A 26375-nucleotide genomic window follows, 5' to 3' on the forward strand; every position below is an offset into this window, starting at 1 on the left:
ACGGGGCGTGGGGGGGTTTGGGAAGATGGTGCTATTGGCAGTGCTAGGGACTGACAGCCTGAGTTCCTGGGGAAAGGGCTTGTTTCCTGCACCCAAGATGTGGTGTGGCCCCTCCCAGCCCAACAGCATGACCACATTGTAAGTATTCAATCATCACAGCATCCATATGAGAATTACATACATTACGTCCAACACCAGAACAGTGGGACTCACCGACATGCCCTCCAGATTTGAAAAGGATTAAATCAGTGTTGATGTAGCCATAGGATGGAATATCATAGACATTAAAAATGAGGGATTTTTATGTATTAACTATGTATGGTGACAGATGGTTAAAGACTTGTTGTGGTGATCACTTTGTAAGGTATGTAAATGTTGAATCACCATGTTGTATACCTGAAACTAATATAATACTGTGTCAATATAGTTAAAAGTAATTTTAAATGGGATTTCTTCCCAATCTTTCATAAATGCAGTCATATTTTAGAATAAAATTAAGGGGGGAAAACTTCCTCTAAGGGGTGCCTCGCTCCCCATCACCTAATTCTAAGCCCCCCAACTCCAGGGTGTCCAGCGCCCCCACCCCTGGATCTTGAAGCTGGCAGGTCATCAGCGTCACATGCTGTATTATAAGGGACACCGGTAATGGTAGCTAGACAAGGTCAGAGAGAAGGGTGGCAGCTGATGTCTGCTGAGCTTTGGTTGTGTGTCAGGCACTGTTACGTATTGTCCCCATTTAATCTTTACCAACAACTGTCTGCGTGACTACTAATGATCCCATTTTATGGATGAAGAAACTAAGGTTCACAGAGATGAACTAGTTCACCTGAGGTCATTAAGTTAAAAGAAGAGGCGATTTTAATCCAGGTCTCCTTGATGCCTTTCCAACAATGCCTCAGAAACCAAGAGGCTAACCACAGCTATAAAACACATCTAAGTTTTCATAAATAACATAGCATGCTATAATCACCACCACCTAACATTTGAATGCGTATTATATGAGTTCCTTGGGAAAAGAACTATGCTAAAATCCTTCAAATTGTTCGTTAACTCTATCACAACCCTGTGAGATACCAGTAGATACTATTATTATCCCCATTTTACAGATGAAGAAACTGAGACTCAGAGAGATACCAAAGTCCACCCTGTGTGGTCTTTTCCATTGTTGTTACTCGGCAGCCGTAGGCCATGCTGCGGGGCCCACCATGAGGCAGTGTGGTGAGCTAGAGCACCGGGCTGGAGGTCAGAGTGAAGTTTACCTTCACTTCCTATCTCTTCCATCACCTCTGTGACCTTGGCTAAGTCACTTGGTGTTTCTGGAGCCTCATGCTCTCATGTATAAAAGTATCTGCTTTTTCTATTCCATAGGATTTCTTATAAGAATCAGCCAAGATAATAAATCCCCTGAAAACTGTAAAGTTTTATACACATACTAGAGGCCCAGTGCACAAAATTTGTGCACGGGGCGGGGGGGGGGGAGGGGGAGGGGGTCCCCTCAGTGCAGCCTGCACCCTCTCCAATCCGGTACCTCTTGGGGGATGTCCCACTGCTGGTTTAGGCCCAATCCCCAGGCCTAAACCAGCAGTGGGACATCCCTCTCACAATCCTGGACCGCTGGCTCCTAATTGCCCACCTGCCTGCTGGCCTGATCACCCCTCACTGCCTCTGCATGCCAGCCTGATTGCTCCTAACTGCCCCCCGCTGCCGGCCAGGTTGCCTTCAACTGCCCCCTCCCTGCCAGCCTGGTTGCTCCTAACTGCCCCCCCCCCCCCGCACCAGCCTGGTCACCCCTTACTGCCCCCCTGCCAGCCTGGTCTCCCCCAACTGTCCCCCTCTGCCAACCTGGTTGCCCCTAACTGCCCCCCCTGCTGGCCTGGTCACCCCCAACTGCCCCCCCAACCCCCGCCAGCCTGGTTGTCCCATGCAGCCTGTTTGTTCAGTCGTTTGGTCGTCCCTCACTAACCCCCCTGCCGGCCTGGTCGCAGGCAGCCATCTTTGTGAGGGTGTGATGGTCAATTTGCATATTACCTTTTTATTATATAGGATAGTCACTCCATTATGAACTCATAGGGCTGCAAGTAACAGAATACCTGACCAGCAGTGGTTTCAGCAACTACAGGTGGAATGTTTTTCATATAGCCAGAAGTCTGGAGATATGTTTCTGGCATTACCAGCTACTCTGTGGTGTCATCATGTCTCTTTCTACCTTAGCATTTTTCTTCCCATAGCATGCTGCTCATCATCCTGTGCCTATCACTTCTGGTCACAGGTCGGCGCCCTTAACCCGGACATCACATCTACAGTCAAGAAAGGAAGACAAGACATAGGACGCCTTATCTGCCCTCTTTTACCAAGAAAGCAAAAGCTTTCCCAGAACTCCACTAGCATGTTCTGCTTGTGTCTCAGTGGCCAGAAATGTGTGATTTTGGCACTCCTCATTACCAGGCAGGCTCGGGAAATGAGTAGTATTTTACTTTCTTAGCTCCTAGTATAGAGGCAGGCAAAGAAAACAGGATTGTGGGTGGATTTTGTCAGCTATCTTACAACATCTACCTTAGTTAGTATTATGAAATCAAATTTTAGCTACCTGTACGTTTAACTACTAACTCAATACTAAAACCTGCTTTATTACAAAAATCATCAGTACAAATTTAAGTGGTATGTAGGTGTGTCTATGTGTCCTTTTTTGTTTTTCATCCTGATAAGCACAGACCTTCCTTAATTATTCAAATAAAGGAATTAACTTGCAGCATTTATTTTATTCATTCATTCATTCATTTTTGCAGAAACTCAGAGGGAAAGAAGAGAACTGGTAACACAAACTGTTACAACTACCACCAGAAGACCACGCAGTGGACCACGGGGCAACCCAGGCCCTGGAAGACTGAATAACAAAACCAGACCCAGCGTGCAGGAAGACTCAGACCCCTTCAACCCAGACAACCCTTACCACGTGCGTACGCTGCTTGTGCCACATTCTCAGATGAATGCATTAAACCTAACACTGGAGTGGTAGTATTTCTAGAGGTTTCAAACAAACATTTAGTATCCAACTGAGACTTTTACTCAATATTTTAAAAATGCGTCTTCATTTGTTTGTTGCTGGGTTGATAAATGCGGTGAGAACCTCATTCAAAGCTGCTTTCCCTGCTCTCCTTTTCTTGAGTCACAGGCAAATCCATAAGACAAAGTCATACCAGGAATTTATGTTAAAATGTTTCCAAGAGTGTGTGTGCCCTGGGGGCAGCACACAGAAGGAAAGTATTCTTTCCCCGCTTTGTATCCACTGTATTCACCCATTCAGCAGACATCTGTTGAGAACGTGCTTATGCAGGCCCTGTGCACACGGGCAGGCAGGACCTTCAGCCCTGGGGACTCTCAGCCCACTCTGCAGGCAGGTCAGACACAGATAAAGCACTTTCAAATCTGCGCTTGGAAGGATGGTGTTTGGAAGGATGATACTAACATCCTGAAAACTTATCAAATCTTCCACAAAATATTTTTTTAAAATATATTTTATTGATTTTTTACAGAGAGGAAGGGAGAGGGAGAGGGATAGAAACATCGATGAGAGAGAAACATCAATCAGCTGCCTCCTGCACACTCCCTACTGGGGATGTGCCTGCAACCAAGGTACATGCCCTTGACCGGAATCAAACCCCAGACCCTTGAGTCCACAGGCCAACACTCTATCCACTTAGCCAAACTGGTTAGGGCCACAAAATATTATTGAGAATTCATATTTGGAAGGATGATAGGAACGTGTTAAAAACTTATCAAAACTTATCAAATCTTCCACAAAATATTATCTACTATGACTATACTTTGCAGGAAGTAGAAAAATAAATATTTATTGTAACTAGTGTTTTAATGGAAAAAATAATACATGCATATACTTTTTAAAAACAGTATAAGAGGGTATACAATTAATAGTGAGTTTCCCTTCCATCTCAGACACCCTCCCCAGAACAACCTCTTAACAATAGCTACTTGCCCAGTTTCTTTGCTTAAGTACACACACACACACACACACACACACACACACACACAAATTGAACACAAAGAGCATACAAAAACTCCTGGACCTTGCTTTCCAGTTACAATAAGGTATTTTGAATATTGTGTCTCCTATATAGATCTACCTCCTCCATCTTAATGTCCACATCGTATTCCTTTGTGTGGATAGATGTACAACTTCACTAGTTCTACTTTGGTGGACATGTAAATTATCTGTCTTTTGCTGTTAGGCTTGTGGGAAGGTGAATGAGGTGAAGCTCCCACTCCACACACTGCTTGCCACATGGTACCCATTAAATTGCGTTAGCTCTCAGTCTTACTGCCCCACTTGTACACAAGGGAATATATCTTTAATATAAACACTGACTCTTGGGTCTGCTGAGTCAATGTAGATAGGAATTTCATATTTTAATAGAGGATATCATATTGTCGTCCAAGAAATTATACTAGCTACATGTGTTCAAATAGTAATAAAAGGCCTCTATTATCAAACTTAAAAAGAAGCTTTACCAGTTTTTGGGGGGTGTAAAATTTATCTCCTAGCTGTTTTATCATGCCTGTCTTTAATTATATGCAAGATCGAGCATCTTTTCGTATACAGATAAGCCATTTGTATTTTTTCTATGCAACCTCTTCAGGCCTATTCCATTTCATGTGCTGCAGATATATTTTCTAATTTATCATTTTATTTTATTTTTTTTTAAATATATTTTATTGATTTTTTTACAGAGAGGAAGGGAGAGAGATAGAGAGTTAGAAACATCCATGAGACAGAAACATCGATCAGCTGCCTCCTGCACATCTCCCACTGGGGATGTGCCCGCAACCCAGGTACATGCCCTTGACCGGAATCGAACCTGGGACCTTTCAGTCCGCAGGCCGACGCTCTATCCACTGAGCCAAACCGGTTTCGGCGTCTAATTTATCATTTTAGACTAATATATTTTCTAAAGACTTAGAGTAAAAAGTATTTTTAAATAGCTCAAGGCTTATCAGAAAACTCAGGACACCACAGTACTTCATTCCCTAAAACTCAAAGAATAAGAAAGGAAATCAAATCTGAATCGGCCAACAGAAAATTTAATATAGTTTATTCCCCAGGTAGCTGGATTAGATGAATCTGGTTCAAGGGGTAAGAGGTATCAGCCCCTTTACAGGTGGGGAGGAGGGCTGTATCTACCTGGCTTCCAGGCTTGAGTGTCCATATTCTTTTAAAAACTCCAACTACATCAGTTTCCCCTTTGCTTTGTGTTCGCCTTTAAGCAGACACCTCTCCATGACCGCAGTCCTTCACATATTTCTTTAAGGTATCTTAGAGCAACAACCTGAGATTCCCTTGCAACATTTTAATCCCAATAACTGAACCCTCAAGATTAAAAAATGTCTCAGTCAACAGGCTTTTTGCCTCTGTACCCTAGAAGAGTCAGCTACAATTAGTGAGATGGTTGTCTTTTTTTTTTTTGTCCTAGATAAGCCAAAAAAGGGTGGGGGAGGGGTCTGAAAAATGAAAGAATGGTATGAGAGGAAGACAAATATTTTGATGACAAAAATTTAACAGGAATGTTAATTTTGTTAGGTGTGATAATGGCAGTGTGATTGTGTAGGGAAATATTCTCTTATTTGGGAAGTAACATTCTAATGTATTTATGGGTCAAATATCACAATACTGAATTTTAAAGGTCGGGGGGGAAAAGCAAGCAAATTTAACAAGTTAGAAATTGTCAAATCTAGATAATGTCCAGTATACAATTTTCTTCACTTCCAGTATGTTTGAATCTTTCATAATAAAAACCGCCATCTCCCTCCAAAAAATTTGAGTAGACTTTTTATACCAGAACAGGTGACAGGGGTGCTGAGTTCACGCAGCTCAAGCCTGTGTTTGGTGCTGCATCTGCCCAAGTTCACCTACCTCCAGGAAAGAGGCTTAAATTGAACAAAGGATTTACTTTAACAATAAGGGCTTCTGAGCAATGAAATTCAATACCATATTAAAGAGGATACAGAAACTATACCCCTAGATATCCATAAAAAGGAAAGCCAGATTCGTAAACTTGGCAGGGGGACAAGTTCCTTCCAGCGCTGTGCTCTCCAGTGGTGAGAAAACGCTGTTTGTAGGTAATTTTTACTTCATCAATATGACTTTATTTCTGTAACTGTAATCATGGCACACAGGAACAAGAAGGCAGTTTACGGTCTGGAATTTTCACACATTATGTGGGGCCTTTTCCTGAGGGTTAGAGCCCCTTACATTGATGTAAGGGCAGGAGCTAAGTGACTCCACGGTGTCTCAGCCACAACTGGGACAGCCACGCTGGCCTGACAGTGAGTCCCAAAGTGTGCGCCGAGTCCCTGCCGACTTAAATTAACAGCGGCAGAAATGCTACTTTTGAATCATGCCTGCTTTTTGTTTGCCTATTTAAAACAAGATCAGTCCCTATTGAGTGGTGATCATGGCTCATTAAAGCATGGAGACACTCCATCAATATTTACAAAAAACACCTTCCTGCAGTGACAGATTAGGTAGGTGAAGTTCCTGGATGTTAGAAGAAATTCTGAACTTCTTATAAGGTTATGATTGAAAACTCCTTACAGAAAATTATGCTGCTTTCTTATAGCAATGAAGATTCAGGATCTTATTTTTTAAAAATGTGTTACAAACTTCTCATTATGAAGAAAACCCAAATAATTCTTTTATTTCACAGCAGCAGGAAGGGGAAGGCATGACATTCGACCCTAGACTGGACCACGAGGGAATCTGCTGCATAGAGTGCAGGCGGAGCTACACCCATTGCCAGAAGATCTGTGAGCCCCTGGGCGGCTATCAGCCGTGGCCCTATAATTATCAAGGTTGCCGGTCAGCCTGCAGAATCGTCATGCCATGTAGCTGGTGGGTGGCCCGCATCTTGGGCATGGTGTGAAATCACGTCATATGCCAGGTGCTGTAAAGGAAGAAGTAACTCAAGAGACAACCAAAGTATGAAAACTCTTGATGCTGAAGGGACCACAAAGTATTTTATACTCCGAGTAATGTTCTTTGAGACACTGTTAACAGAATATTTCTCCATTGCTTTACAGAACTTTATCCAGAATGTGCAAATGTACTGAAAGGGTAGACTAAAATGTCATAATAATCCTTTTATTACTTGCTATTTTTTATTTGCTTTGCCCATAAGGCCTGCTCATAAGATTTCCATCCCAAGCCATTTTGAAATAAACATGAAAATTTACAATTTGTCCAAGTTCTCATGTACACTTGAGTTCCTTTAAATCAAGTCACTAATTAAGTTGTTCTGTTTTGTATAGAATTCCTCAATTGTTCTTAACCTTTACTGTTCTTCCCAGTCTTGCAAATGTTCTCTTAAGGGTCTCCAGATAAAACACAAACAAGCCCGGGCCAGTGTGGCTCAGTTGTCCAGTGCACTAAAAGGTCTACAGTTCCATTCCCATCAGGCCACATGCCTGGGTTATGGGCTGGATCCCCGATCAGATGCGAGCGGGAGGCAGCCAATCGATGTTCCTCTCTCCCTTCCTCTCTCAAAAATCAATACAAACATTAAAAAACAAACCACAAACAAAGAAGGAAAACAGGACAAATAATGGAATTTACCTGAAAGTAAACATTATAAACCTCAGTGTGGTAGCTCATGGGAAATTCTTGATCTGGCATGTGAATAACAGGTAGTTGGCCTATGTTAGGAGTCACTTCCCGGAAAAGCATTAGGCTAACGAGGGGAAACATAGCCAGAGATAAATCAGACTTGTGGGAAGAGGACTTTCATTGACATTCTGAAAAGAGATCTTCACACACTTTTCAATAAGTGCTCACGGGGCATGAAGAAGCGTAATGATTTCTTCCTCTGGAATACAAATCAGGCTGTTGATGTAGTTCAATTACCAATTAGTTACTCTCCTAGTAATAGGGCTGGCTGCGGCTTGGCAGATACGGCTGAGGAAGAATAGCCTATTTATTTATAATGACATAAAGTCTCTCAGGAACACTGACAAGAACCAGGGCTGTCTTTAGAAACTGAAATATTCAGATCAGGAAGAGGATCAGGTATTTCATATTTTTGGCATATTAGTTCTGAATCCCACAATCTGAGAGATAAAGAACTTTAAGGAAAATCAGTTTTCCAAAACAAGGATTCAGAAAGATGATAGGTCTTGATACCATGATCTTATTACATTCTCATATTCTAAATACACCTTAGTAGTGTACATTTAGTATTTTCCAATTTGTCTGTAAGATCATACAGAATTTTTAAAATCTGGTTATCAGATGAAGGCTCAGATTCTTGCATTTAAGGGAATATACAGCAAAGCAGGCTTCTGGAGAAAAAGCTACAAAGGAAATACACATACTGAACTATATGTAATGGCAAAGTGTTCTCAGGCAGCAGCTACTTCCTGCAGTTATGAATTGTACATGTTTAATCTTTGAAATGGTTAATGGTTGTCATTCTACAAAGCAAATATGTGCCAATGGTTCCACACACCATCTCCCACCTCACTGCCCAGCAACCTGTACTTGGCTCTACAACTAAATAAAAAAAGACTGATCCCGGCACAGAAGAGCCTGTGTGGTCTTGTGAGAGATCTAGTCAGGATTCAGTACACCGAGGGACTTGACAAAGATGGCAGCATTGGGCATCTTGGAGAAGATGACGCCTTTGCTAGAGCTTCAGTGAGCATGAGTTAGCCTTGTGAAAGTGACAGAGGAAACGCATTCGAGGCAGAGGGAGCAGTCTAGTAAAGCCAGAGGTTTTAAAGTTAACTGATTCACTGAGGGGGAAGGAGGGAATTGTGGAGTACAAGCAGGCAAATGGAGGCTTCAGGTTGAGGTAATATTAAGATAGAAATGTAGGCAAAAACTATACCTTATATTGCATGTTATTTTGAATTCATTTATTTATTTGGTAGGTCAGAAATAGGGACACAATCAAAGGTTTCAGGCAAAGAAAGGGCAAGAAGAGGGCTGGTTAAGTTTCCATTCTGGATGGATCACCTTAGTAACTCTCCATGTGAGAGCAGGTGCCAGACTTGGCAAGGAAGAAAGCATGTCATTAGAAAAGAAGGCTGCCTCCTGAAAAGATGCTCCCTTTTCAAAGCCCCACAATCAAGTGAAAATCTAGTAGATAATTTACTTCATATAGATAAAGCAATTATGTTGTGTTCTGAAAAGTCACTTAGTACCCAAGGAAGGCAACTTAGGAAAAAAACACACCAATGTTTTAAGGGATGGGGGAAACTCAAGTTTGGTTTAAAGGTAGGAATGACTGAAGACTCAAATTTTGTTCAAAGTAGAAAACTAAAGGCCTACTTTGAAAGAGAAGAATCTATCCTATATAATAATAGACAGATGCAAATTGACCATACCTTCACTACGCCCACCATTGACTAATCAGAGTGATATGCAAATTAACTGCCAACAAAGATGGCGGCTAGTTTGCATATACCGGTTGGTAGCAAAGACTGAAGACACCATAGAAGGAAGCCAAGCAATGGAGCCAAGGTAGCTGAGATGGGCGGAGAAGTGGCAGAGACGGGCAGGGTAGGAGCAGCAGAAAAGGGTGGGGTAGGAACAGCAGAGATGGGAGCAAAGCCCTATTCTTGCAGGAATCTTCCTGCAATGGGCCTCTAGTCCTATCTAATAATAGACAAACATGGTAATTAACCGTACCTCCGACACGCTTCCCATTGGCTAATCAGGGTGATATGCAAATTAACTGCCAACCAAGATGGCAGCCGGCAGCCAGGCAGCTGAAGCAAACAGGAGGCTTGCTTGCTCCAGTGATGGAGGAAGCCAAGGTTCCCCGCCTGCCGCTGCTGGCCTCTGAGTTGCAACACTAAGCAACTATGTTGCAAGTATAGAAGTTAAACAAAACCCAGAAACCTGCTTTCAGCCAGCCGGGCTTCAACCAGCAGGATCGCAACACTGTTTCAATTATAGAACAAACCCAGATCCCTGCTTTCAGCAGCCGAGGTCTCAGAGCTGCAGCTGGGCCTCAGAGCTAAAGCTGGCTCTCAGCTCCAGTGACAGCCATAGAAGGTAAATAAATCTCAGAATAAAAGACAAAAAGAAAAAAAGGAGAGGTTGGGAGCTTCAGTCGCCCATCAGCCTGAAAACGGCCCTCAGCCCCTCACCCAGACTGGCCAGGCACCCCAGTGGAGACCTCCACCCTGAAGGGGGTGTGACCAGCTGCAAACAGCCATCATCCCCTCATCCAGGCTGGCCAGGCACCAAAGCGGGACTCCCACCCTGAAGGGTGTGTGACCAGCTGCAAACAGCCATCATCCCCTCATCCAGGCTGGCAAGCCACCCCAGTGGGGACCCCCACCCTGAAGCAACAAGATGGCGGCTAATTTGCATACTGAAGGCGGGCGGCAGCGGGCAAGGCTGTCCGCAGTCCGGGACCCGGATCTTTGACCCTGCCGGGCGGGGGGCAGCGCTTGAGGCTGTCCGCGGGACCAAGACACGGATCTGTGACCCTGCCGGGCAGGGGGCAGTGCTTGAGGCTGTATGCGGTCCCAGGACCCGGATTTGTGACCCTGCCAGGCGGGGGGCAGTGCTTGAGGCTGTCCGCGGTCCCAGGACCCGGATCTGTGACCCTGCCAGGCGGGGGGCAGTGCTTGAGGCTGTACGCGGTCCCAGGACCCAGATCTGTGACCCTGCCGGTTGGGGGGCAGTGCTTGAGGCTGTCCCCAGGACCAAGACACAGATCTGTTACCCTGCAGGGTGGGGGGCAGTGCTTGAGGCTATCGGCGGTCCCAGGACCCGGATCCGTGACCCTTCACGGCAGGGCGGCACCTCGCACAGGGGCGGATCAGCCGGTGTTGGGAAGGGCAGGACGCCTGGCTTCCACCCAGCCCCAGTCACTCTGGGCAGGTGAGCAGCGCAGAGCGCCTCTGGACAGGGGAGGCAGGCTGGCAGAGGGCGGCCTGTACTCCCCACATGGCGGTGGTGACAGCTGTGAGTGCGCCAAGCAGAGCCTGCAGGCTGAGCTGAAGTAGCGCTTGCAGGCCTTCAGTGCCCAGGAGTGCCTTCGCAAGATCCGCCTCCTGGCCCAGAAGGTGCAGGATCACAGGGACAGCCACCGTGGCGGGCCAGACTGACGTCCTCCTGGCCGCACCACGGGGGTTTGCGGATCTGCAACCCAGAAGCCTCCGGTGTGCACATCCCCCCCTGGTGTGCAAACATCCCCCAGCACACTGTCACCCTCCCACGCCTGCAACAGTTGCAAACCAAGGTGTGCACAAGTTCCCCCCGCCTCTCCACCACACTTCCATAAACCCAGCATGCCTAGCACCCCCACAGGATGTGCACACATCCCCTCTGATGCGCTCACGTCCTTTGGAGAGTGTCTGGGTGTTCTGGGTGCTGAGGGTGGGTGCTTGTGAGATGACAGTGAGAGGGCGGAGTGGTGATGCCCTGTTTCCACAGAGGCCAGTGCAGCTATGAGATCACCTCTAGGGGGTTAATGCAGGTGCTGAGGCAGGAGCAGGTGCAGACAGACACACCTGGTGGGCACAGGCGGCCCTCGCTGAGGTGCCTTCGGCCAGTGTTCAAGATCACGAACCCAGAGGCTGAGAGGAATTCCGTCCTCTCAGTGAAACAGTGGGATAGTCGGGGCGACTGTAGAGGAGGAATGTGCATTTTGGGTGCCAGCACCCATGAGCGAAGGCTGCCCTGACTGAGCCTCGCTTGCTTGGGGCCTAGCACACTCCTGCCGGGCAGCGGGTGACAGGACGTGCCTTTCCAAATTAATGAGTGAAAACATTGATTCTCCTGCTGCCCACGAAGGTGGAAAGTGAAGTGGGGAGACATGTGGGGAGTGAGTGAGATTTCCTGTCTGGGGGTTCCAAATCTGCTGTTGGTTTCTTTCACCACTGACTGGAGATATACAGGGTGTCCCCCTAAAATGTATACACACTTTGAATACCTACTAATTCCAATGGTTTTAAGCATAAGAAAGAAACAACAATGGAGCTGTTATCTGTTAAAAGTGTGGGCAAAAACAGGCAGCTGGACATTCCCTGAGGGGTCTCAGATTGGAGAGGGTGAAGGCCAGTGCACGAATTTCATGCACCGGGCTACTAGTCCTATCTAATAAAAGAGAAACATGCAGATTGACCATAACCCTGACACCCTTCCCATTGGCTAATCAGGGCGATATGCAAATTAACTGCCAACCAAGATGGCGGCCGGCAGCCAGGCAGCCGAAGCGAACAGGAGGCTTGCTTGCTCCAGAGACGGAGGAAGCCAACGTTCCCCGCCTGCCGCTGATGGGCTCTGAGGTGCACTCTAAGCAACTGTGTTGCAATTATAGAAGCTAAACAAGCTCCAGAGACCTGCTTTCAGCCAGCTTTGGCCTCAGAGCTTAGAGCTGCAGTGATGGCTACAGAGTTTCAATTATAGAAGCTAAACAAGACCCAGAACCTGCTTTCAGCCCTCAGAGATGGAGACGGCTCTCAGCTCCAGTGACAGCTATAGAAGGTAAATAAGTCCCAGAATAAAAAAAAAGAAAAAAAGGAGAGGCTGGGAGCTTAAGTTGCCCTCCAGCCTGAAAATGGCTCTCAGGCCCTCACCCAGACTGGCCAGGCACCCCAGTGGGGACCCCCACCCTGAAGGGGGTGTGACCAGCTGCAAACAGCCATCAACCCGTCATCCAGGCTGGCTAGGCACCCAAGCGGGACCCCCAGCCTGATCTGGGACACTTTCAGGGCAAACCAGCCAGCCCCCACCCGTGCACCAGGCCTCTATCCTATACTACAGGCAGGGTGGGACAGCGCGAGGTGCCATCCGGGCCCCATGTGCAGTCCCGGGCCGTGGGGCATAAGCCCCGCCCCCAGCCGGGACCCCTGTGTGCCACCTGAGCCTCCAGCTGGGACCCCCGTGCCGCCTAAGCCCCGTACTGCTAAGCCCCATCCCCAGCCAGGACCCTATGACTATTGGAGAGCAGGAAAGTGCCGCTGGGCCCTGGGTCGCTGTGGTGATCCGGCCATCGGTAAGTAGAAAAGTGCGGCCTGTAGATAGCCCCCAGCTGCGCCTGATCCGGGAGCAGGAAAGCAAGCCCAGCCTGAGGGCAGCCCCAAGCTGGGCCTGATCCTGGAGCAGGAAAGCAAGCCCGGCCTGTGGGCAGCCCCAAACTTTCCCTGCTCCCTGGTTGCCATGGTGATCCGGGAGCAGGAAAGCAAGCCTGGCCTGTGGGCAGCCCCCAGCTGGGCCTGATCCGGGAGCAGGAAAGCCCAGCCTGTGGGCAGCCCAAGCTGGGCCTGCTCCCCGGTCGCCATGGCAATCCGAGAGCAGGAAAGCCTGGCTTGCAAGCAGCACCCTCATCCTGGCCATAGCTCAAGGGAGAGTACAACATGCAGTGGAGGCCAGGAGCCTGAGAGATCAACACAGAGGGGCTGTGGCTTGGGGAAGGCCCCCAGCAGACACACACACACACACACACACACAGTGCCTGCTCTGAGCCTCCAATGTGGCTGGGGGCAGACCCCCAGTGGGGACACACAACACACACACACACACACACACACACGACGCCTGCTCCGAGCCTCTGCTGCCAGACTGTGGCCATCAGTAGAACATCCACTGAGGGCTCCCGGACTGTGAAAGGGGCAGGCTGGGCTGAGGGAACCCCACCCCACAGTGCACGAATTTCGTGCACCAGGCCTCTAGTACATATATAAAAGGCTAAGCAACCACTCAGCCGTCCAACCAGTAGCTATGACACACACTGACTACCAGGGGACAGATGCTCAACACAAGAGCTGACAAGCCACAGTGACTTGGCAGTGGCGGTTTTTGGAACGAGAGAGGAGGAAGCCCGATTCCGGGGTGCATCACCCGAGAACCGCCCTCTCGCAGTCAGGGACCCCTCGGGGGATGTTGGAGAGCTGGTTTCAGCCTGATCTCCACAGGCCAGGCCGAGGGACCCCACCTGCTAGAGGGACCCCACTCACTCTGCAGACACCCTTTGAGCCCTGGCACCATCCCAGGTGCAGCCGGCTGGGAGGGACCAAGGAGGTTGGCTCCAGAGCATGTCCAGCCCATCTCACCCAGTCCCGCCCCGCTGGCCACCTTCTAATTAATTACCTTTCAATGTGCATGAATCCATGCACTGGGGCACTAGTCAGTGTATAAAGGAAGAGAGAGCACTGCAGAATACAAACTTTCCACAAATGGGTACTAATCTACAGATTACATTTTACCAGGCCAGCCCAAAATTGCAAATGTAGCCCAATTAGCTGTGTTGAAAACTGTGTGTATTTGTTCTAATATAGATAGATACTTATTTAATTCTTTTTTTTTAATCATCATCCAAGGATAGATTGGTTGCTTCCTGCATGAGGCCTCAGACTGAACAGGGATCGAAGCTGCAACAGAGGTTCACACCCTTGACTGGGAATCGAACCTGCAACCACACTTGGTCCACAAGCCAATGCTCCAAGCACTGAGCCAAACCAGCTAGGGCATTTCTCATTTAATACTTAGTGGTGTTGAAAAGAAATCCTTATGGACATCAGAGGTTGATTTTCAAGGTCTTAGGTCTGACTCAGATTGGAAAGGGCTACTGTGGTCTTAGATGTAATAGTTGTTGTGTAAGCACACAGAAAATGAAAAAATGGTATTGCTGGGTTTTATTATGTATAAATGTTCTGTTACATTGATGTATCTCATTAAAATATGACAAGAAACTTTTATTCAATTTAAAAAACCTGTTAACCTAATCCTTCTACCTCCTTCCCCCACCACTTCAAATAGCTATTGACACTAAAAAAGTAAACATATTCAAAATATTCACTTAACCCACTCAACAGTTGATTTCTTACACCAGATTTATTACACTCTGAAATACAAGCTACATTTTTACAAAATAGAAATTTCTTGTGAGTGGAATAAATTTTATTTCTGTATTAAACTGAATATGGTGATTTGTTTTATGAATATTTATTTTATATAAATGGTCATAATTTTTTTAAAGTTAACTGATTTACTGAGGAAGGAGGAGGGAGTTAACAAAAATCTACATGCATAGTCAGCAGTGTATCTCAAACATAGAGGTATAAATTTGAGAGTCAATGATGCAAACTTTAGCAAAAACATTTTATAAGGAGAGTGAGTTTTGGTGTTTATAAAAGAAAGCTGAACTCCTATTAAAGGACTTTTGTACATATATGCATGCTCATATTCTATATGCATACACACGTTTCACTTTTTAAAAGCCCAATATTAGAGTCAAACTTACAGGTTAAGTTAGTGTTGACTGATTTTTAACAATAAAAGGACTCACCACAGCTGTTAAACTGCTTACATTAAAAAGTAATCAATTTACATATGGTTTTTAGATACTTACTATGCAAATATCTGTAAGTATATCTGAATATACATTTATGCATGTATAACCTAAACCTAGCAAATAGCTGATGTTATTTTCAAAGCTTGGCTGACTAAACCTTTTCCACATCTTAATAGCTTTTAAATCAAATATACAGAAGTCAGTCTTCATTAGGCTGTGAGTGATGAAAATAGATAATGGAAATGGAAATAGTATACCCACTAAGCTATAACTAAGTCCCTAGGTTTAAACACCAAATTATTAAAAAAGCAACATTTGTTTTAAGAGGCATACCTCCACAAAGTTCTTTCTAAGAGTTTAGTAATAACTTTACAGACGTTATGTTACATTCCTGTTCTCTTTGGGCCTGCTCCTTTACAAACATTCTCTTCCTATCAAATCCTATAATTGAACCAGAACCCTTTATTCTCATCTTATGGCTCTACAAATTTTAATGGCAACTAGAGAACTTGGAAGAAATAAAATCTACATACATACTTTAAAAAAAACACACTCTAGCATTTGCAAATTTAATTGCAATTACTTTTTTAAAAAAACCAACAACAACACCAAAATGATTTCTGTGACTTCTGGCCTTCACCCTTCCAAGGTGTGGATTCAATTGCTACAAATTTTCGTTTCAAATGCCTGTATTCCATTATCCTAGACTATTACCCACCTTCTTATAATGAATTTGCTTTATACTGACATAGTCAAAGGACTGGAATAAGTCAAGCATGAATTTTCTCTTAGCAACACATTGCTTTTAAAGGCAAGTGGTTTCTTTTCAATTAAAACCATATTCCTACCTGTTAGTTACTGAAGTACAAGTATGCAGTAAAAAAGATATATCCTAACACAATTTATTGGACCTACTCAACCAGCACCAAAATTTTTAATATTCACTTAGCACCTATGTGTAATTAGACAAAGCAACATCTGAGAAAATTCCGGTTACTAACGAAATGGTGTCTCATTTTGTACTGTGCCATGGCCCTACATAAATATTGAGCAGGCCAGTATCCTCTGCCCCATTTTAAGTAGTATCTCAGCAGTGATAAACTAGCATCTTGTCCAAATATTTAAATTTTTTTCTGGCTAAAACAGATTTTCATTGTGCAGTACCACACAGTTACATGGATTCAATGCCTTTATCATAATGACCCTACAGTTCTAATGATAGAGGAACAAAAATAATTGTGATCCTCTATCCTCTACCTTTACATCTATGCAAGGGAGAAACAATTCTTCAAAGGAACAAGTGACCAAGCAGCTTGTTACTCTTTTCTAAAATGTATTGGAAATGATTAGGGATTAGTGCTAATTTCTATTTATTCTCTCCTTCACTCCTTGAAATCGGTGGTTTTTAAGGGCAATGTCCCATGTCATTGTGTAAGTCCATATCACCAGTCATTAAAAACAGATTTACTGGGCCCTATCCCAAACCCACTGATTCAAAATCTCAGGAGGGAAGCCTGCATTTAAAACTTCCCAGGTTAGGGTTATTCATCATTAAGTTTGAGAATCACTATCCTATAGCTTACATATAGCAGCATATGTGCCCATACCATATAATTTTAAGTTGCCTGATAATTGGGATCACTGTCAGAAGATCAGTACAAGATTAGGGTAAATAAGGTTTAGGTGAGTTAGATTATGATTCTATCACTAACTGTGTGTTTTGTTAAAGAACTGTTATAAAGAAAAAAGTATACAAGAGTGCATGGCGGGGGGGAGGGGGGATGCATCTATGAAACCAAAGGTTGAACAAGTAAGATTTATTCCAGCTCTAACATTCTGATTTTATTTTTTTGTTGTGCCTCCTCATATTGACAGGAAATGGAATGCAAATATATGATTAAGGTAGTATTAGGTACCAAAGCTACTTCTAGTCTTGGCAGATGGCCCATAAAAACATGTCCTGCTGATCTGATTTTTACAATCCTATTAAACATAAAATCCTAAGCAACACTTATTTTGAAGTCCCTGTTCAGAACCAGTTATTCTATTTAATCCATTTTTGTCTCAGCATCTATTCTGCTACAACTGTACTTATATTGCAGAACAAGAAATAGCTTTGCTAAACAAGTTTACACTAAAATGTGATATTACCTGTAATTTAATGTGTAAAGCAGAAAAGGAATAAGGTGATTATTGAGACTGAGGGCTTCCCACATACCCATTAACTCATATACCACAACTGAAATTCAGTCACATGAATACCATCAGGTATTCTGAGTAAAACTACATTGCAACCCGTTAGATTCATAAATTTGATTTGACTATGCATATGATACAAAGTGGCAAAAAAAAAAAAAAGAACGGATAAAATTTTTACAGCACAGAAATTAAAATTTTAATTTCTGAGGACAACAGAATTTTATATTAAGCTGGGAAAAGCTCTGGTCTTGGCTACCATCATCTCATCTGTATTACTTGGCAAGACCCTACATGATCTACCTGTCTCATCATCAGTTATCTCGACCCCTTGCTCACTCCTGTATTTAGGTCTTCCTTTGCTGTAGCTTCTGCTGGGAGTGCTCTTTCTCAAGTATCTGCATGGCTCATTCCTTCGCTTCCTGCAAGTCTATTCAAAGGTCACCTGCTCACTTGAGTTCTTACTTAGTCTCCTATATCAAATTTCCAACACCTATTGTCCTCTTTGCACAGTGTTCTTCCTTAGCACTTACCATCATACATCCGTTTATTTCCTCCCATACGTTAAGCTCCATAAAGGCAGGGACTTTTGCTTTGTTCACCAGTGTCCCTAGAGTCTGGAACAGTGTCTGGCACATATTTGGCACTCAATGTTGATCGATGAATGAATGGGTATACCATGAACTATATTTCACTTATCTTCATTATTCTATTACCTATATTAAAGTGAAAACCTACTCCAAGAAAAAAAGTGTATGGCTTTTAACCCAGCTAGTGTGGCTCAGTGGTTGAGCACCAACATATGAACCAGGAGGTCACTGTTTGGGCAGGGCACGTGCCTGGGTTTCAGGCTTGATCCCCAGTAGGGGGCGTGCAGGAGGCAGCTAAGCAATGAGGATTCTCTCTCATACTAATGTTCCTCTCTTTCCCTCTCCCTTCTTCTCTGAAATCAATACAAATATATTTTAATAAAAAGTATATGGCTTTTGAAAGAGACTTCAAGAGTGTTAAGAAATAAAGTAAGCAACCTCATCAAAGAGATTCACATACCATTCAATATCTCAAAAATTTGGGGGGATTTTCCAGAGAACATGTACCAGACTAGTAAGCAGTTTAAATTCTTGCCAGAAGTTGGAATGCCTATAAATGAAATTGCTTGACTCACTCTTGGTTTCCAGACCTCTCCATATGCCCAAACCAATTGCATGCCTGTCTTTGTAAATCTCCAGCCTCCCTTGTCTACCCAAGTTTCTTGGGCTCAAGATTTCTTCTAAAAAGATGAATAGATTTTAGACCTTTCTTTTCTTTTTTTTTTTTTTTTTTACTTCAGAGAGGAAGGGAGAGGGAGAGAAAGTTAAAAACATCAATGATGAGAGAATCACTGACCGACTGCCTCCCTACCGAGGATCAAGTCTACAACCTGGGCATGTGCTGTTGACTGTAATCGAACCCAGGACCCTTCAGTCCCAGGCTGACGCTCTATCCACTGAGCCAAACCGGCTAGGGCAATTTTATTCCTTTCTTTAAGGAAACTCACACATTTTGGTTTTAAAACAATTAGGGCCAAAAAAAGGTGGTAGAGTTTAAATGAAAATTATATGGCAAAACAACAAATTATTGGATATTACATTGGTTTTGATTAGTTGTATTAATTGCTATTCTGCTATTCTCTCTAGTAATATAGATAATTTAAGAACAAGCCAGACTTAGCTCTCATGGCCATGGGTTAAAAACCCACTTTAAAAATTACTATTGATGAATAAATGATCAACTTCAAAGGCATGATATAAAAAAACAAAATAAACTTTTAAAAAAACTAATTTTTAAATTTGGGGTAAAGTAACAGCTCTAATATTTGAGTATATTAGAGTATGTGAAAGCACTCGGCTCTGTATTAAACATCCAAAGCTAAGTAAATAACATTGTAACTCAGCAGGACACACAGGGCAAAACAGACACCATTTCTAATTCTAAAATTATTGAAACTGCAAGGTGCCATAACAAAGGCATAAACAAGAGTGAACATTCACAGCTGGAGTGGCAAAGAATTCCTATAGCATGCATGGAATGGGAATTTTGGAAGAGTATGGACATTTTACTGCAGACACTTAACCATTTGTACACCATAAGCGTCTATAGACCAAGCAGCGGACCTTTTTTAATTAAATTCAAAATATCATGGCAGGCACTCGCCTGTTTGGCTCACTGGATAGAGCGTAAGCCTGGTGACTGAAGAGTCCCGGGTTCGATTCCGGTCAAGGACATGTACCTTGGTTGCAGGCACATCCCCAGTAGGGGGTGTGCAGGAGGCAGCTGATCGATGTTTCTCTCTCATCGATGTTTCTAACTCTCTATCCCTCTCCCTTCCTCTCTGTAAAAAATCAATATGTTTTACAAAAAAAAAAAAATATCATGGCAGTTAAATGGTTAAAGAACCAACAGAATAAGGACATTCTGTGCAGTCTTACCACTGTAAGCAAATGCATGCATCCATCAATCCATCAACCAAATTTGGGGGCCCATCCCAGCTAGCCACTGCCACCTCCCCAACCCTCCACTTCTAAGAAGCTCATGAGGGAAGAAATGGGTCAACTGTAGTGACATAACAAAGAGAGAATAGATCACTCTCTCAAACATGCTCATGAGACACTGTGATTTTAGTATAACTCTGTCAAAGGATCTATTGAATGTCTCAACAATTAGCAAATAACCCAATCCAACTGCTACAAAGTCAGCCTTTGACTGTAACACAAGATTCAACAGCTTTCCTGGAGGTGGCAATGAGTTCAGTTTGGACACATCAACAGGAAGCTGAACCTTCTCAGGTTGGGTAAAAGGAATGAAAAGTATGGGCTATTCAAACAGATCAGAGGTCTACAAAGTGAAAATTAGAATATGCAACAGAGACTCTTGTGGCCCACAAAGCCTAAAATAGTCCCTATATGGTTCCTTATGGAAGACGTTTGCCGACCCCTAGAGGATTCCTGTGTGGCTAGAGCTTAGGTTACACAGTGAAGCAGTAACAGCTGAGACTAAACATATTCTTGAGGCTGAATAATGAAAGCACCAGAATAGCAGATATTACCAGTCAGATTTGTTATTCTCCTTTCAGGAATGCCACTACTCAACAGGACTGAGAAGAAAAAAGAAATCAAGGACTTTATATTGAAGTAATGTTTATTGGTCACATACTTTGAGTCAGGACTTAAGTCAAATCCTCACAATCCTGAGAGGTAATTATCCCAGTGTTATAGATGAGAAAAAAAGTCAGATGGGTTAAGTTACTTGTCCACAAAACACACCATTATTAAAATGTCAGAACTAGGAATTTAAGATTCCAGATTCACATGTTACTATCCTTTCCACCATAAAACAGTTGCCTCGGTGGTAGAGTAGAAATGAAAGAAATTATCATTTTGTAACTAATAAATAACAAAATAAGGGTAAAGCCGAGGAAATGCATTTAATTCCTTAGCATATTTCATGGGCACTAAATATATATCCCTAGCCTAAGCTAGCTAACTTTATGAAAGTGTTAGTATGTAGTCAATTTTGTCACAGAAAAGGTCAATGTTTAGAGTACAAATTATCAGCAAAAAGTGGCAATTGGGGGAGAACCCCAAAACTGAGTCCACAGGATGCCTGAACATACTTATCTGTTTGTGGTTTGTTGTTGTTGTTGTTTTTTTTGGGGGGGGGGGTGAACTTAACTCTTGCAAAAACATCTATCAGCTTCTCTACACTGATGGAAATAGGACAGAATTCATGGTTTTCAAGGGAGTGTTTTTGCACCTTGTTTTTATAAACCCTAATAGTATTACTGTTTTGAGATTTGAATTAAAATCAGAGAATTTCTGAAATGAAGTGCCTTAACATCCTATGTAAGTGTATCTTCTGACACCAGTAGCACTTTGTGATTCTTTTTAAGGTATTGCTGAAAATACTTTTAATATTTAAGCTCTGCTTAAGTAAATTAAAATATTCACAGAAAGCAAAAAACTTTTCTATGAACTCTTATGCTTTTAAAGCATAAAATTTTAAACTATATTAACAAATTTTAACTAGCAGATATACTTTCCTCATACAGAATCCTGAATCTTGAAGGACTCAACTTATATAACAGAAAGGCTTTCCATAGGATTTAAACCTCTCAGTCTAAAAGCTTATACAATAAGCTGATGCTATCTGTAACATGAAGCATTGCTCTTTACATAGACAAGTACATAATTCTTTCAAAACCCTGGAGCCATGTGTTTCTGAATTCAGAATTTTGTTTTTCAGAATATAGGTATATCATCTATTTTGTAACCACCTCAGTAGGATCTGTGCAAACATTCTGTAGTTAAACATATTTATGTTTCTGCAACAAAATATGACTACTCATGTCCTAGGTTCACATCAGGTTTTGTACCACAGAGTCATACATACACACAAATCTGCTTTTTAGAGCTTCTGGATTGAAAGAACTCCTAACAGCCCATTTTTATAGATAAGAAAACTGAGGCACAGACATCAAATACCTGACCACTGTCACTCAGCTAGGTAAACAATGTAGCCAGGATTTGATCCCAAGCAACCAATAAGCAATACTGCCTTTTCATGCACTTAACACAGAATCAAGCATATAGTATGTGCAATAGTTCACTACTATTTAGTTGCATGTAGAGTATGGTTTTTTAAAGCCCATATATAGGCATTGAAGATTATTTTCCTAACTCCTTTTTGATATAAAAAAAATTGCCTTTGGGTAAATGGTATTGTTTTTAAAGCATCTTTTTGTGTAATGAAATCCTATATCGTAAGAAAAAATAAAGTCAATGTGATTGGTATGAAAAGTCTCAATGCAAAGAATTAAAAATTCAAATTCGAAGGCACAGCAATGGTAACATTTAGAAGATTCTGGACATGATGAAATTCAGAATATACACTGAGTGGCCAGATTATTATGACCACCTGACATTTGTAGGCAAATTGGCTATAATTTTGCGCAGAAGGCCAGACCATTATAAATAGGGAAGCAGGTTCTTTACCACGACAGAAGTGATTTTTTTCTGAAGATATGGATAAACAATGCGATTTAACAGCCTTTGAATGTGGGATATATATTATTGAGTGGCCAGATTATTATGACAACCTGACGTTTGTAGGCAAATTAGCCGTACACTGCATCGTATGGGATATGGAAGCCGAAGGCCTGTTCAAACACCTTTGCTGTCTGCAGTTACCAAGATAAGACGTCTCCAATTTGCACAGGAACACAAGGATTGGACAGTTGAGCATTGGAAAAAAGTCATGTGGTCTGATGAATCATGTTTCCAGTTGCATCATGCAGATGGCAGAGTGAGAATTTAGAGGAAACAGCATGAAAGCATGCACCCTGCCGGGAGCCGGTCAATCCTTGCTGTTTCAAAGGACCTGGCATATATGGCATACTGTTCTTAACATGTTTGCTCACCTTCTTGGCACTATGTGTTTTAACCAAGGTCTCCTCTCTGAGAAAGGTTGTTTCCCCAGGTAGGGATTTTCCCCTGAAGTTAGGGAGGGAATAAAACCCCTCAACTAAGTGCCAGGTGGGTAATTAATCACTTTAACTATGAACAATCATGCTTAAGCTACATAATCTTTACTCCCTGGAATGGAGATAAGAAACGCCCTAACCTTTGTAATAGAGATTGATAGGATTGAATCAACTGGTATAAATACAGATGTAACAAGACAGCAAGACACAGAACTTAGAAGACAGAACTTAGAAGACAGAACCTGCACACAGAACCTACACACAGAACCTAGAGACAGAAGAACTTCGCTGGAGAGAACACGGCAAAAGATCCTGGACAGAAGCTGGAGACAGAACCTAGAGACAGAACCTAGCGAGAGAACATGGCAAAAGATCCTGGACAGAAACTGGCCACAGAACCTAGAGACAGACCCTAGCGAGAGAACCTGGCTGAAGAACCTAGAGACAGAACCTGGCTACAGAACCTGGATAGAACATGGCAAGAGAACCTGACTAGAACCTGGTGACTGAACCTGGCTGGACAACCTGGACAGAACCTGGCTGGAGAACCTGGAGAACCTAGCAAGAGAACATGGACACAGAACCTGGCTGGAGGTCCGAAGCAGAACCTCTCTGGAGATCCAGACCAGAACTTGGCTGGAGATCCTGGCTGGAGATCCTGGCTAGGCTGCTGATCAACTGAACGCTATCTCCGTGTCATTCCTTCTTCGCCAACTCCGTCCACACCTTTGGGGACCCCTGGACCTGCTGGGGCAGGACCCCGGCACCACCCCACATGCATGAGTACAACCCTTCAAGCTGGTGGGGGCAGTGTTATGGTTTGGGGCATGTTTTCCTGGCATGATTTGGGCCCTTTAATTCGTGTGGAACGACGTCTGAATAGCACAACATACCTAAGTATTGTTGCTGATCAAGTTCATCCTATCATGTTGATGGCGTATCCCAATGGAGATGGCTTCTTCCAACAAGACAATGCACCATGCCACGGTGCTCGTATTGTGCAGGAGTGGTTTCAAGAACATGAGGGAGACTTTACCTTGCTTAGGTGGCCCCCACAATCACCAGATCTCAATCCAATTGAACATTTGTGGGATGAAGTTGAGAGAGCCATTAGGCAGCTGGTTCCACAACCATCAAATCTCACAGAACTGGACAGTGCTATTCATCAGGCATGGTGTCAGATTCCTTGCATCACCTTTCAACATCTCGTGGAGTCAATGCCAAGAAAAATCGCCCCAGTATTGAAGGCAAAAGGTGGCCCAACTAAGTACTGATGGGGTGATCATAATAATCTGGCCACTCATAATAGTATATATCCCACATTCAAAGGCTGTTAAATTGCATTGTTTACCCATATCTTTAGAAAAAAATCACTTCTACTGTCATGGTAAACAACCTGCTTCCCTGTTTATAATGGTCTGGCCCTCTAGCAACTTCTGCACGAAATTATAGCTAATTTGCCTACAAACGTCAGGTGGTCATAATAATCTGGACACTCAGTGTATATACAATGCTAACATGATTGGAACAAAGGAACTAAACCTGAATCATTCCAAATTTATTGAAAAAAAAATCAGTGCTACACTAAACCTAATAAACGTATTTAAGAAAAAACAATCTTAGCCTTTATTTGTATAATAAAAACTAGTGTGAGAGTGCCCACATTTAAAAAAAAGTTGATCATCGTAACATGCCAGTCTTCTTACACCTATAGGAGTTATAATGGTACCTTTTTCTCTTAATTATCTGGGTTTGAGAAAAATAGCACTTTCAACACAAATCAGGACTACTTGAGGTAAGAGGCAAAAGATTTATATTCTTAATAAGCTTTCCTACTTAGGAAACTGATAATATTCTGAACTTTAAGAATATACCTTTCCACCCCATGTACAAGAAAAATTAAACAATTCAACCTGCACATTCTCTGCTTCATTGCAAAAAAGTTGATTTATTAATAAAAATCATTCCACACCCAACTCATTTGCCTGAAGTGGGCTCACAGTTGTTAAATGCATGGGCACTGGAGTCTGACAGGCCTGGATTCAAATCCTAGCTTCCTCCTCACTTATCAATGGAATGAATTTGGGCAAACAACTTAACTTTAGCCTCATTTTTAAAAATATGTACTAACAGCATGCTACTACTACTTTACAATGCTTTTATAAATGAGGTAGAGTATATAAAGCACTTAGTGACACCTGGCACATAAAAAGTTCTAGTACAGAATAGCTACCACTGCTATTGTTCTAAGGGGTTAGCAATACATATGATTTTAGCTGTTTGGGGGAGGCGGGGTAAGTTCACTGAGGTAGGAAGAGAAGCTAAGAGTTAAATTAATTTCAGAAGCAAATCACAAGGATGACTCCAAATAATAACATCTGTAATTCAGTATCTCCAATTTGCCCACAAGTTCTCAGTCATTTCCAAAATAAAATCTCTTGTTATAGAGATTACTATGTACAAACTGATCTTACAATAGAATATGCATAGTTGGAGACAAAGGAAACAAGATCAATGTTGATGATCCCACTTATTAAAAAGGAGAAGAAAGAGTCCTGGCAGGTTCAGCAAGGTGGTGAGCGTCGGCCTGCGGACTGGAGGTCACAGATTTGATCCCAGTGCAGAAGGCAACCGATCCATGTGTCTCTCTCACATCAATGTTTCTCTTTATCTTTCCCCCTCCCTTCCACTCTCTCTAAAAATCAATGGAAAAAATATCCTCGGGTGTGGACTAACCAAAAACAAGGAGGAGAAGAGATTAAGATGTGCAAACTGCTAGTTATAAAAACAGCCACAAGGATGTCAAGTACACCATAGGGAATATAGTCAATAATATTCTAGTAACTATGGTACTGGATGGGTACTAGATATATTGAGATGATAAATAAATTATATAAATGCCTAACCTCTATGATGTACACTGGAAACTAATATTGTATAGCAACTGTAATTGAAAAATAAAATTATTTTAAAAATAACAATTAAAAAAATAAAACTACACATGACTCCCTGGCACAGAAACCATTATTTTGTCCTTTTAGCTTTTATTATTATTTTTTCCTTGGTTCCTCCGAGACAGAGATAATCAAAATCTATATTCCTATGGGACTATAATAGCAGGTATGAGTATAGAGGTAAACTTCTTTAGGGCTGGTTACAAAGAAAAGTAGCTCTTGTAACAAAACACGCACACATACCACCCAGAAATTTTCTAACATTTTTGGAAATGTCAGTAATAGCTACCAGTCAGAGAAATGCACATTAATGTGGACTAGGAAGATCCCAATAGAATTAAAGTGCACTGGGAGGATCAGATAATAAGTTAATAGGCAATACTGCTC

At 42.8% G+C, this 26375-nt stretch overlaps 1 protein-coding gene across 2 annotated transcripts in view; it reads left to right on the forward strand.

Annotated features, from left to right (window-relative positions):
* The window catches only part of CNMD (chondromodulin), a 30073-nt gene extending 22501 nt beyond the window's left edge, over window positions 1-7572 (forward strand). The window contains exons 6-7 of one of the 2 annotated variants that reach the window (XM_081084281.1): window positions 2787-2953; window positions 6720-7572. In XM_081084281.1, the coding sequence (XP_080940407.1) occupies window positions 2787-2953; window positions 6720-6935 (383 nt within the window). In that variant the 3' untranslated portion in view covers window positions 6936-7572. The remainder of the gene's footprint in view (window positions 1-2786; window positions 2954-6719) is intronic. The other variant, XM_081084282.1, reaches the window with a different exon arrangement.
* Window positions 7573-26375: the final 18803 nt, after the last annotated feature.

This window comes from Myotis nattereri, assembly GCF_964212035.1.
Source record: "Myotis nattereri genome assembly, chromosome: 2".
Classification (NCBI taxonomy): Eukaryota; Metazoa; Chordata; class Mammalia; order Chiroptera; family Vespertilionidae; genus Myotis; species Myotis nattereri.